The sequence below is a fragment of the Lagenorhynchus albirostris genome, chromosome 11, assembly GCF_949774975.1.
Source record: "Lagenorhynchus albirostris chromosome 11, mLagAlb1.1, whole genome shotgun sequence".
NCBI classification, from domain to species: Eukaryota; Metazoa; Chordata; class Mammalia; order Artiodactyla; family Delphinidae; genus Lagenorhynchus; species Lagenorhynchus albirostris.
In genome coordinates this window covers 82,947,692-82,962,147 of record NC_083105.1, presented here as the reverse complement: position 1 = coordinate 82,962,147, position 14,456 = coordinate 82,947,692, and the positions used below count along the sequence as shown (strand labels likewise).

The 14,456-nt window shown below is 37.7% G+C and overlaps 1 protein-coding gene across 1 annotated transcript in view; it reads right to left on the bottom strand.

Annotated features, from left to right (window-relative positions):
- Nucleotides 1-14,456, bottom strand: part of ITPR2 (inositol 1,4,5-trisphosphate receptor type 2) — a 527,197-nt gene that overhangs the window by 91,485 nt on the left and 421,256 nt on the right. Inside the window, exons 48-49 of the mRNA XM_060166697.1 lie at nucleotides 12,712-12,837; nucleotides 5,173-5,348 (exon numbers count right to left, since the gene is read on the bottom strand). Coding sequence (XP_060022680.1) covers nucleotides 5,173-5,348; nucleotides 12,712-12,837 — 302 coding nt within the window. The remainder of the gene's footprint in view (nucleotides 1-5,172; nucleotides 5,349-12,711; nucleotides 12,838-14,456) is intronic.

Below are 14,456 nucleotides of genomic sequence, written 5' to 3'. Positions count from 1 at the left end.
AAGTCAGGGAGTCTGATTCCTCCAGCTCTGTTTTTTTCCCTCAAGATTGCTTTGGCTGTTCGGGGCCTTTTGTGTCTCCATACAAATTTTAAGATTTTTTTGTTCTAGTTCTGTAAAAAATGCGATTGGTAATTTGATAGGGATTGCATTGAATCTGTAGATTGCTTTGGGTAGTATAGTCATTTTCAGAATATTGATTCTCCCAATCCACGAAATGCTATATCTCTCCAACTGTTTGTCATCTTTGATATCTTTCATCAGTGTATTATGTTTTTCTGAGTATAGGTCTTTTACCTCTTAGGTAGGTTTATTCCTAGGTATTTTGTTCTTTTTGTTGCAGTGGTGAATGGGACTGTTTCCTTAATTTCTCTTTCTGATCTTTCGTTTTTAGAGTATAGGAATGCAAGAGATTTCTGTGCATTAATTTTGTATCCTGAAACTTTACCAAATTCATTGATTAGCTCTAGTAGTTTTCTGATGGCATCTTTAGGATTAGTTATGTATAGTATCATGTCATCTGCAAACAGTGACAGTTTTACTTCTTTTCCAACTTGGATTCCTTTTATTTTTTTTTCTTCTTTGATGCTTTGGCTAGGACTTCCAAAACTATGTTGAATAAGAGTGGCAAGAGTGGACATCCTTGTCTTGTTCCTGTTCTTAGTGGAAATGCTTTCAGTTTTTCACCATTGAGAATGACGTTGGCTGTGGGATTGTCGCATATGGCCTTTATTATGTTGAGGTAGGAGGTTCCCTCTATCCCACTTTCTGGAGAATTTTTATCATAAGTAGGTGTTGAATTTTGTCAAAAGCCTTTTCTGCATCTATTGAGATGATCACATGGTTTTCATTCTTCAATTTGTTAATATGGTGTATCACATTCATAGATTTCCATATACTGAAGAATCTTTGCATACCTGGGATAAATCCCACTTGATCATGGTGTATGATCCTTTTAATGTGTTGTTGGATTCTGTTTGCTAGTATTTTGTTGAGGATTTTTGCATCTACATTCATCAGTGACATTGGTCTGTAATTTTCTTTTTTTGTAGTATCTTTGTCTGGTTTTAGTATCAGGGTGATGGTGCCTCGTAGAAAGAGTTTAGGAGTGTTCCTTCCTCTGCAATTTTTTGGAAGAGTTTGAGAAGGATGGGTGTTAGCTCTTCTCTAAATGTTTGATAGAATTCACCTGTGAAGCCATCTGGTCCTGGACTTCTGTTTGCATCTGAGAAGAAAGTGTAATCTGCTGTTTTCAGATGGAATGTTCTATAAATATCAATTAAATCTATACGGTCTATTGTGTCATTTAAAGCTTGTGTTTCCTTATTAATATTCTGTCTGGATGATCTGTCCATTGGTGTAAGTGAGGTGTTAAAGTCCCCCACTATTACTGTGTTACTGTCGATTTCCTCTTTTATAGCTGTTAGCATTTATTTGCCTTATGTATTGAGGTGTTCCTACGTTGGGTACGTATACATTTATAATCGTTATATCTTCTTCTTGGATTGATCCCCTGATCATTATGTAGTGTCCTTCCTTGTCTCTTGTAACATTCTTTATTTTAAAGTCTATTTTATCTGATACGAGTATTGCTACTCCAGATTTCTTTTGATTTCCATTTGCATGGAAAATCTTTTTCCATCCCCTCAGTTTCGGTCTGTATGTGCCCCTAGGTCTGAAGTGGGTCTCTTGTAGACAGCATATACATGGGTCTTGCTTTTGCATCCATTCAGCGAGCCTGTGTCTTTTGGTTGGAGCATTTAATCCATTCACGTGTAAGGTAATTATTGATATGTATGTTCCTATGACTATTTTCTTAATTGTTTTGGGTTTGTTTTTGTAGGTCCTTTTCTTCTCTTGTGTTTCCCACTTAGAGAAGTTCCTTTAGCATTTTTTGTAGAGCCGGTTTGGTGGTGCTGAATTCTCTTAGCTTTTGCTTGCCTGTAAAGCTTTTGATTTCTCCATTGAATCTGAATGAGATCCTAGCTGGGTAATCTTGGTTGTAGGTTCTTCCCTTTCATCACTTTAAATATATCATGCCACTCCCTTCTGGCTTGTATATTTTCTGCTGAGAAATCAGCTGTTAATCTTATGGGAGTTCCCTTGTATGTAATTTGTCATTTTTCCCTTTTTGCTTTTAATAATTTGTCTTTGTCTTTAATTTTTATCAATTTGATTACTATGTGTCTTGGCATGGTTCTCCTTGGGTTTATGCTGCCTGGGACTCTCTGTGCTTCCTGGACTTGGGTGGCTATTTCATTTCTGATATTAGGGAAATTTTCAACTATGATCTCTTCAAATATTTTCTCAGGTTCTGTATCTCTCTCTTCTCCTTCTGGAACCCCAATAATGCGAATGTTGGTGCATTGGATGTTGGTGCATTTAATGTTGTCCCAGAGGTCTCTTAGGCTGTCTTCATTTCTTTTCATTCTTTTTTCTCTACTCTGTTCCATGGCAGTGATTTCCATTGTTCTGTCTTCCAGGTCACTTATGCATTCTTCTGCCTCAGTTATTCTGCTATTGATTCCCTTCTAGTGCATTTTTCATTTCAGTTATTGTATTGTTCATCTCTGTTTGTTTGTTCTTTAATTCTTCTAGGTGTTTGTTCTTTAATTCTTCTAGGTGTTTGTTCTTTAATTCTTCTAGGTGTTTGTTCTTTAATTCTTCTAGGTCTTTGTTAAACATTTCTTGCATCTTCTCAATCTTTGCCTTCATTTTTTTTCTTACATCCTGGATCGTCTTCACTATCATTATTCTGAATTCTTTTTCGGGAAGGTTGCCTATTTCCACTTCATTTAATTGGTTTTCTGGTGTTTTATCTTTTTCTTTCACCTGGTATATATTCCTCTGCCTTTTCATTTTGCCTATCTTTCTGTGAATGTAGTTTTCATTCCACAGGCTGCAGAATTGTAGCTCTTCTTGCTTCTGCTGTCTGCCGTCTGGTGATGAATAGTCATTACTTATAGTGGAACTATTCTCACCAAACCAGGCAGAAGTTATCTTTTTATCCTGTCCCATGAGGGGCAAAAGAAAAATTCTCCCAATGTTTTTGGCTTTCCCAATAGATTTTAAAATGTTATTCCGTACCTCTTTATATATCCTTAAAGCTTCTGGATGGCAAGAACCACAAATCCTCTATTATTATCATTGTCTATTAGATAACAGAGACCCAATAAATGCTGTTATTTTGGTCTAATTCTGTCTAGCTATTATTTCATTTATCAAATTTGGATTTTCTCACTTGGATTAATGTCTTATTGAGGATCAGTTATCAGTTTAGAAATATTATTTGTTTCTTCAAATAACTGGGTTCGATCGTCAATGTATTTTTTAAAGAAAAAATAATAAGCTGGATGCAGTAATAGGCTTAGAAAAAATCAGATAAATTCATGAAGATTCCTTAATTCACTCGGTTGGAAATTTTGCAAAATTAGCTTATTTCCAAAGCACCAAAAGTACTAGTTCAGTTCATGTAAACAATTTTTGAATGTTTAAGTGCTAGGCATTAAGGTGGAGAAAAATGGGGTAGGGAGTGAGTGAGGTAGACAGGATTATATCTATGAATGTGACAACCCCTGCCCTCAAGAAACTTACAGAATAACTTATTTGGCACTTTACAGAATTCTTTACTGATAGAGCCCTTTGTATGTATAGTACACTTCCCCTTATTCACAATGATTGAGGAATAATTGGTTATTTGGTGACCTGAATGTAATCATTTAATATATATAAACATATAAATATATCTGTCACATATATATATGTATATATATATATGTAACCATCACATATATATGTATATATCTGTCATATATATCATGTCCAGTTTTTGAAGAATTATAATATTATAATGTATAATATTATATGTAATATTATAATAGGGGTCAGAAACATAGATTTGGCCATACTAGCTTGGCTTTATAGTTCTCAAAAGTTTGGTTGATTATTTCATTTATTCATTTTCAATATATATTTGCCACCTGTTTTTTATGTGCAAGGCACTGTAAATGTATAAGAATACAAAGATAATCTTTCACTCATTCATTAGTTAATTTAATTAAGAAATATTTGTTGAATACCAATGATGTTCCAGACATTGAATGATCAATCATTAGTCTTATGAACTGTATAATGTAGTAGGGGAGATACCAGATACAGATATACAGACACCAGAATATAGGATATTATGTTAGAAACCCAGTAAAAAAATATAGAAAGTGCTTAGCTATTGAGCAGACATATTAGCAAGATTTATTTACCTGCCACATGTTCTTTCATCAACCTGGTGATTTACCATTTCCTAATATCCCTTTTTAGCTGTGCCATACAAAAAGTTGTCTAGTCCCTTTAAAATTTTATCTCTTGGGCAAAATTACTGCTATTTGCAATAGTAGTCTGGCTTACTTATTCTAAACTTACTTAGCTCAAGTTGTGAAATGTATGCCCTTGTTCTAATATTTCAAAATTAAAAAAAAAAATTAGTGGAAAAAAAGTCTCATCTATGCCTTTCACAAGTTAATAGGTTTTGTTCTCATAAAAAGAGTCCAACTTCATATTTTCTCTTACAGCAACCCTTTTCTTTTGGTCATTTTATAAAAGGTATTATTCACTTCTAAAATTCTGCTGAATATAATTTAATCTTTCTCGGATGATTTAGAAGTTACTTTAGGATGTTAACAGTGGCTCAGAGTTAATTTTGTCAATAGCTGCCCATATAGGATGCCAAAGGCATTAAAACTGAATTGGATTAAATTGACTGCAGAGCTGGGTCATGCCCCAAATGCTACCATCTTAAATATATCAAATTTTCACTTGCCATTTTTTTTTTTTTTTTTTTTTTTGCGGTACGCGGGCCCCTCACTGTTGCGGCCCGTCCCGCCGCGGAGCACAGGCTCCAGACGCGCAGGCCCAGCGGCTTGCCGCTCCGCGGCATGCGGGATCCTCCCGGACTGGGGCACGAACCCAACCACTGAGCCACCAGGGAAGCCCCTCACTTGCCATTTTTCCTTTCTCTCAAAAGTCAATAAAAAAGGTACAAGTTAAACTCTGACTAACTCGGACTCACAATGGATTAGAATTTACTGTATATACAGAGTTAAAGCATAGAGTTACAGTTTTATATTTAGTACACTTTTAATTCATCCAGAACAGTAGAAAGCTAAGTAAAATACTTACATTAGCTGCACCAAGAAGTATTAACGTAGGTCCAAGACCTATTGTATATATTGATCTGAGCATTACTGACACAAGAAATGGCCGAATACCCACAGGCTTGGAGAAGAAAAACAGCATAGATGTGCAGACTGCAACTGCTATCCAAAGCAGAACCGAGAACAATGGTGAAAGTGTACCTGTAAAATGTGGAAGGAGTTTATTTTTACTAAGAACAAAACTAGAACAGTCTACTTTATATAATACAGCAAGATAAGCCCTAAAACAGTGAATTTCAAAATAACCCACTCTACACACTGTATACTTAGAGGAAATGTCTCTGTACACATTACTCATTATTACATTTCCAGAAAGTTTGTGATGAATCCCAGGCTGCTTAAATACTCACTAGTCAATGCTCCTTTCACTAAGTCTGAGACTTGTTCATCTTTCTCTCCTACGGGAGTTACATGCTAAATACTTTGGATAGAGGTATCTCACTTGGGAGTCTTAATTCAAAATTTATGATTAATGACCACTAAATGTTCAGCTAAATCATATGGAATCAGGCAGTGAACTCATACCTTGTCCTGTTTTATTATTATCAAGTTTTTATGTTATAGATTCCTCTAAAGAATTCAGAATGTAGAATATCCAGTCTTTAATGAAATAGACCTAAGCTTTAACTGTTAAAACATACAACTGTATTTATGTGTATGAATACATATGTATATGTGTGTATTTAAAAGCCAAATCAACATCTAAAAAAAATGTTCAGCTATTTATGTCATCAGAAAACAGAAGTTCCAAACGTTTCACAACTAAACTCCATTACGACAAAAATTTCTTTAGAAATGGCCCTAAAACGGGTTCAAAAATACATTTCCTTTTTAAAAAAGGACAATTCATTGACGTTTGCTCTGACATGGGGATTCAAAGAATCCCCCTCTGAAGGTCATGTGGTGCTATATTTGCAGAAGTAAATTAAAGGGCAATACTCCTGGGCTGATTAGACCTCAGACGTGTGTCTTTAGGCTGATGAAGTCAGAGGGGAAAGAATAAAATAGAGACTTTCCACTAGTGATTTCTCTGGGCCACACCTCTTTTTATTATTTATAAAATTCACTTCTGAATGCAAACACCACGAGTGCTCTGATGTGCAGAGTTTCTGTATTATCATGGACACCATGGAATTATCTGGATTCGGTCAGTGAATTCTGTACAGGCCTTTAGTTCGTAGTGAGTGCTAATGGATCCAAAGTAGGCAGGAAGATCCTGTCAGTCATTAAAAAACAAACAAAACAAAAGTCAGATAATGAGCAGCATTGGCTTAGACAGGTTTACTCTTGCAAGGTTGTTCTTATGTTATCTCTCAAAGCAAGCAGTGATGAAAGAGGATTGGGAGGAGAGATCTGATCTGCCCCCTTACCAGATTTATGATCTGATAAGAGTACTTTGAAGATGGTGGGAAAAAAAGGGGTAAGCTGCTTGCTCTGGAAATTACCTCGATTCCTGGTCTCTGGCAACACGAACAAAATGGGTACCCAACTCATGTTTATTAAGACGCTGGCTTGTGAGCCCTCTATGTCTACCAAAACATAGCCTGACCACCAGCTGCCCGGGTTTCACAGATCTGAAAGAGCCACGGAGAGGATGATGCCTTCCACCTTCTCTCATGCTTACTGGGGCGCCATCAGAACGTGAGCTCTGTCAGCGTGAGGACCACCTCTGGGCCTGTCCCAGTGCCTGGCGGGCAGTAACAAATAAATATTTGCTGACTAGATGAATAAACAGAAACGTAACCTGTGAGCTCGTTTTGAATAAGTAACTAAGTCTCCAGTTATAAATTCCCCAAGTTGTGGAGCTTCACTGTTAAGTTTACTAAAACTGCCAACATCTTTGCACACTGAACAACTCTCAGCCACTCACTGGACTCTTCAGTGTAATTCATAAGCAATGACTTGGTGTGACATGCTTATTTTAAAAGTCTCAGCTTTGGCACTGATAGTCACACCGTGCACTGTCACTAATGCCTGATCATCTAACCACCTCTTGACCACTCTTTCCCAGACAGTATCTGGCTTGCTGAGGTTTCCCCTTGATTAAATATGAAATTATGACCATGAACTTACAACTGGGTATTTGATCCCTTTGTAGAGAGAACTCAAATGGTGTCTAGCCTAGTACCTTGCACAAAGTTTAGTGTTAAATATGTATTTGTGAATAGTAAATAAATTTACAAGTTACTTAAAATGGCTATTAATTTACAGTTTTGACAGTTGACAATAATTTGTAATCATACTCTATATGAATGATCATACTGTTTTCTAGCTGAAGATTTGATGCTAAAAGAATAAACTGAAACTCTCTGACAAACTTTAGAGAAGACAGTACAGACTGTCAAAGCCATTTTTTATCCTTAAGGGTTGAAAGGGGGGACTGTCTTCTTAATACTTTATATTAATTTTCTATAATGAGCATGTATTACTTTTGTAACAGAAAACATTTTTAGAATTCCCTCTATATATTATTAAGTGTTAGAAAGTATAAAGTTTGTCCTTCATAAGAAAAATTCAAATAGAAAAATTGGAGACCTCAAGGCAATTCACCTCTTCCATCTACCTCAGCTGACTTGTTTATACGTTTACTTAGCTTGCCGCTTATTACTCCCCTCTCTTCATTGCTCTGCCTCTTGCAGAGCCTCAGAATTTCCTGTTTCCCCCACCTCAGTCCAGCTAAAGTAGACCAGATAAATCTACGGGTTCGTTACTATTGTGCCTCACTCCTTTCTTCATCCCTTAACTAGACTGTAAGTTCCTTGAGGACAAGGATAACCTTCCCAACCTTTGTATCTCTAGGGCCTAACACAGTGCCTGGCACCCAGCCACACTCCATCAATGGTTGCTATTAAGATGAATGCATTAAAACCACCCTGAAGAACTTATTTCCTTTAACACAAAGCACTTGAGGGAAAAAAGAATGACACCCAAAATTCGAACACAATATTCTTAAAAAATCACATGCTATCTGGATATAAGAAATTCCCATGGCAGCACTTTTCTCTGCTAACCGTCTGCCTTTGCCAAACTGGGCAGGGATGGTTGGCATGGCAACGCTCAACTTCTGAGTGGACATCTCGGAGATTCCCTAGCAGCAACAGCTGTGGCTTCAGCCACAACAAGCATAGCATCATTCCTCAACTTTGGCACAAGTTTCTTTTTTAGAGAAGCACATGTTAAACTTATAAACCAATCAACCAAACATGGAAACCCAGACCAAAACCTGCAGCCACATAATAAGCCCTGGATTCCTGAAGAAATTCAGAGCTCTACAAAGCCTGGCAATGAAAGGAGATTATCCGCAGTAGGGGTTGGGAGGGTGGGTGCCTTCTAAGCTGATCCTCTGAGAATCACCTTCCCCACTAAGTATCTCCCTTTAATTATTATACACTACTACCCTGGTTGCAGGGTGACACCATTCTCTCAGGTAATATTACAACCCAAGTGTGAACCAGAGATCTGGGCACAACTGATTGCCAGTAGCTCATGTGTGGTTAGGCTGGAAAATACCCTTGGAGAAAGCATACTCAGCCCATTCCCCGTGCCGCATCGGCCACAGTGACTCCGGAGCAGTCTGCATCAGGATCTGGGGTTGGGAAAGGTGGCCCATTTTGACCACAGGTCTTTTTTCGGCCCAAGATTCACTAGGTGATTTTTGTGATCAACTTCTATACCCAGAAACCAGGAACCTCAGAGTTGGATGGAGTCTTCATATTTACTTATTTTTTTCTTTTTTAACTTTTTATTTCAAAACTTTCTGACAATGTTACAGTTGCAAATACAATACAAAATTCCCATATACCCTTTACCTAGATTCCCCCAATACCTTACATAATCACATTACCATGATCAATATCTGGAAATTAATATGATATACCACTTTAATCTATACACCTTATTCAAAGATCATGGATTGCCCCAATAAGGTCTTTTTTCTGAACCAGGATCACACATTCTTTTTAGCTGTCATGTCTCTTTAGTCTCTTAATTCCTCAATATCTCTTTGACTTTCATAAGCTTCAAGAGTATGGGCCAATTATTTTGTAGAATGTTCCTCATTCTGGATTTGCCTGAAATTTCCTCAGTTTACGCATTTTTGGCAAATGATGCCATGTCCTTGTCAGCACATCATGTCAAGAGGCACTCGATGTTGCTGTGTCTCATTACTGGTGACATTAACATTGATCACATAATTAAAGTGATTTCCCCACTTTAAAGTCACTCTTGTTTCTTTTATAATAAGCATATTATGGAGAAATATACTTTGACTATGTCAGTGTCCTGTTTCTCATTATACTTTTTCATCTAACACTCACCTATTAATTTTAGCATCCACTGATGATTCTTACTACCATATGACGTTCGCCAAATGGTGACATTCTGTTTCCATTATTCCTTCTACACTGATTAATTGGAATACTTTCTCTTCTATCAATATGGACTGCTGGATTCTTATTTTATTCTATGGGTTATTACATATTACTGTCAATATTTTTTCTCAAAATTTCCACTGATGTGGCCACTGGGAGACCTTTCAAGTTGAATACTGTGTTCTCTGACATGTTCCCATCATTTTTTTTTTAGCACTTTTTGGAAGGAATCTGTTTTTGTTTGGTTGGTTTTTTTTTTCTTTTTTTTTTTTTTTTTGCAGTACACGGGCCTCTCACTGTTGTGGCCTCTCCCGTTGCGGAGCACAGGCTCCGGACGTGCAGGCTCAGCAGCCATGGCACACAGGTCCAGTCGCTCCGTGGCATGTGGGATCTTCCCGGACTGGGGCACGAACCCGTGTCCCCTGCATTGGCAGGCGGACTCTCAACCACTGCACCACCAGGGAAGCCCTGGAAGGAATCTTATGATCAACTAATTCATCTCTAAATTGCCTCAAAGTGCTCCAGCCATGGAGTCATCTGGCCTGTGCTTGACAAAATCCAGGGTTAGAGACTTGCACGTCCAGCACAGAATTTACCTTCTCCAGCCAGTTCTGATGGCCAAGTGCGCCAGTCAGTCTTAATTTTGCTTCCTCAGCCTTCCTAGCTATGCATAGTGTGTAACTGAAGGTTGGAGGCTCAGCTAATCCTGACCAAAATTGTAACCTTATTCATGGAGCTATAATTAAATAACCCCTCTAGAACTGTAATCAGATTACGCAAAAAATCTGCGGATTCCACATTGCCAAAATGGCAGCTCATGCCTCCCCTTCCCTCTTAGGGCCACACCCACACCCAGATACCTAAGAGTGAGCGTCCATCTTGGTTACTACTGTTAACGTCTATTCAGTCCCTTTCGAAGAGTGAAGTCTGCATCTGCACCTGATGATGACACAGCATGTTTTCCTGCCTTGTTTGTGTTAGTCCTATTTCTTTCTGAGGCTGCAGCCTCATTCCAAATTCTACTATGCATGTGGTTTCGAGTTCTTGTTCAAGGACCAGTTGTATTAGCAACACCCTGGGAACTTGTTAAAAAAATACACAGTTCCAGACTCTACTCCCGAATTATTGGGCAAATCTTCCTAAGCCTCTAAGTCTTTATCCATGAGGATGAAGTACTTACTTTATGGATTGTCAGGAAGATTAAATGAAGTTATGTATGTGACGTGCTTAGCATTTTGTCTGAGCCTATCTAAACGGTAAACAATAACAGCTGCTGTTATCCTCATCAGTTTTACTATCATCATTGTTATTAGTCAGGCAAATATGAAAAAATGTAGCAGGTGTTCTACTTTCTCCTGCTGAGTAAAGAGTAGATGTCCAGAGTGGTGGCAGTGCCCATCTCCATGATATTTCATGAACAATTGGTGGCAGCAGAGGCTGTATACTTTGGTTCTGGTGGTCTTGTAAGGGATATCATGGAATGGAACTCAGGGAAGATGATGTCCTGTATAAAGGGGTACCTGCTACCTACACACTCCCAACCTAATCATCCACGGAGAAAAGTCCTAGATTGTAAACAAAAGCGTTAACCTTCTACTCTGAGATCTGCCATTCTTCAGCTTCTCTGGGCTTCCATCTCTGTATGTGTCAAATGATGATTTGATATTAGATGATTCCAGAACTGCTTCCATATCTAAGACGTTATGCTTCTGTTAACCGGGACACTACGATCTACTCGCAGCATTCCTTGTGCAGATGATACTAATTTATCATTTCCGGCTGGACTTCTCCCTGTAACAAGAGTTACATTCTTCTATGCCAAGAGGGCTATCATCACTAAATGAGACTAAACACAATGAAGAGAAAGCTGTTTCCACTTCCTGCTGTATTTGCAACTTCCCTACATAGGGCGGCCAAATATTTGTTATGTTTTCATTGCTATTTAACTCACACATCCACTCCACTGCCTAATATTCTTCTTTTATTAGCACTGGCGTACCTTCTAAAAGAATCAAACTTTTTATGACCACTCAGATTATACCCAAAGGCTAGAACTTTGATATCTGCTGTCTGTATGGACCTTTGAAATAATAAATTACCAGCACACTCCCATTTCCCTTCCTGCTCACCTCCAGTTCATGTGAAATAGGCTTAAACACCTGTTGCTCGTGTCATACCATCCTCTTCACTGAGCTTCCCTTTGTAGTACTATTATTTATCTTGTAACAACAAACAACATCGACAGCTAAGCTTTACGGCACGCTCACCAGCTGCTATTCTAACCGCTGTACCTATAGCATCTCATTAGATTCTCACATAATCCTATGAACAGATGAGATACAAAAGCACCTTGTGGTGATTGTTTGCTGGCATCACCCATCTTGTCCTTCAAGCCATTCTTTCAACACCATTCCAAAGTTATTGACCGGACTGTATCCCAAGCCTGTGACATACTTTCCCATATGCACTTTTGCCAGATTTAAACAAAACTTAATACCCACAGTCCCACCCTTTAGCATACCTCTCCTATTATTTCCCATTTCACTTAACATGGGATAATTTCTCCTGTCCTTGCTTTTGCAAAACCTCATGTATTGTTCGTTTAATAATATTAACTTCATAGTCAATATCTTTTATGTTCTATTATCGTATTTGGTCTTACCCTGTACATTTAAAAACTTCTTTTCAGACTACTTGCCTGCTCCTTGTAGAAACCTCAGACAACACGGAAAGCAAAGAGAAGAGAGTAAAACAGAGATTCTACTTATTTATCTCAGTCAACATTTTGGCATACATCCCTCTCATTTTTCCCATATATTTATGTAATTGAAACAATACAGTATAAAAATGCTTTCAGTCACAAAAATTATGTACAAATAATTTTTTCATTGCCTTATTTGTCAATATATAATATAGCTCTACTAGCTCTTCTGTATATGAGCTTTTTAAAAAAACATTTATATTGACCATTGTTTTTTGCCTACTCTCCTTACCATCATTCTCTATTTCCAATGAATCTGTTCAACAAGATTGTAATTGTTGCAATTGGGAAGGTCCAGATAGTTAGGGCATGCATCAAGAGTATTGTTTCAGACTCAAAAATACTTATCATTTAAAGATAGACAAGCACTTGCCTTCATCTCCATCATCCCCAAATGGGTAGAAGAGAGCCACAGCTAAGTTGATGAACACAGCCAGGTTGAAGGAGATGCTCCCCCAGAGAGAAATGTGCCTTGAGAACCAGAACAGGGCAGGATTACCTAGCGGGAAAGAAGTGCAGAGGAACAGGACAGAAGATGAATTTTGATTTCAACACAGGAGCCCTACTGAAATAACATTTTACTAAATGCATTTTTGTTAACTACCATAAAACTACGACTTATTTTAGAACATTTATAATCGATACCAAAAAGGAGTCTTCTATTTGATTCCTTCTTTCTCCTTTAGCCAGTTTACATCTAAGCCATTGTAGAAGGATGAGTAATTCTGCAATTGCTAAAGGTGGTCAGAAAAGATGATTCTATATGAATTCTCTTTAATTTATCCCTAGAACAGATTATGGGGGAAGAGAGTTTAGCAGCCGCCTGGGGCACCTTTTAATGGAATGGTATACATTGCTGTGTAATTTAGTAATATTGATAAACTGTTCTCACTCCCGTGTCTCAAAGTAAAATAAAACCCCCCACCCCTTGCACAGATTTATCTCTGGTGAAAACTCCAAATCACAGTCACAGCTACCTGAAACTCTGAAACTTAACAGCACGGCATAGCATTGTTTACTGGGAACTAGTGATTTATAACACTAAGTTTTAAACCTTTAGGCTTCCCGAGAACTTGTTGGGTTTGCAACAGCAGAAGTAAATGAAAGATACAACAAGAACTACCAGTAAGTGGGAGAGGCTTTGCTGAATAGTTTCAGAAACGGGATTCTGTATCTGTTGTCAGAAATGAATTAGCAGATGCATCTACTGAACACAACTGACATTTACATAAACCAAAACTCAGTTGTTTTCACCTCTCCTAAAGAACTGAACAGATACGTCATGCATATAAGTTTGACACGTGACTTATTCAAGTCTTGTCCATTCTCTAACTCTTAATAGCTTAACATCAGATTTAAAATATTGGAGTCAATTGAGGGGGAAAGACATCTCAATTTTCAAATGGAAATTTTAAGCTTTTCAAATTATGTTCTGTGAATTCCAATCTCAAGTCTGTTCCTTACTTATAAACTACACTTCCCTTCAGTACTTCTTGTTTTCCTTCTCTTGGAATGGAGCATTCCAGTACTGGAGTAGGCTATGATTAGCCATGGAATTTAGTTGACTAATGTGTCATAAATTGTAAACATCTGCATCTCCATCATTCCTGAATTAGGAGTCCTCATTTTAAAAAGCAGAATATTGAGACAAAATCAGAAGATGCTGACGCATACATTTGTAATAACAAATCCATCAAATGAATTAGATCCGTCTATAACCTGATCATAAGCTGCTTCCAAATTTTAAAAGTAAACTGCATGTTGGAAATTATTTTAAGATTTGTTTTTTAAAAAAATATTTATTTATTTATTTGGCCGCACCGGGTCTTAGTTGCGGCATGGCAGGTTATTTCAGTTGTGGCATGTGGGCTCCTTTAGTTGCTGCATGAGGGCTCTTAGTTGCAGCACGCAGGATCTAGTTCCCTGACCAGGGATTGAACCTGGGCCCCCTGCATTGGGAGGGCGGAGTCTTAACCACTGGACCACCAGGGAAGTCCCAAGATTTGTTTTTTGATAAATGACAAAACATTTATCTAAGAAAGCACAGATCCTACAAGCACTGGCTCATTATCCAATTTACTTTTTGTCAAGAACAAAAAGTATGTTTATCAAATTAAG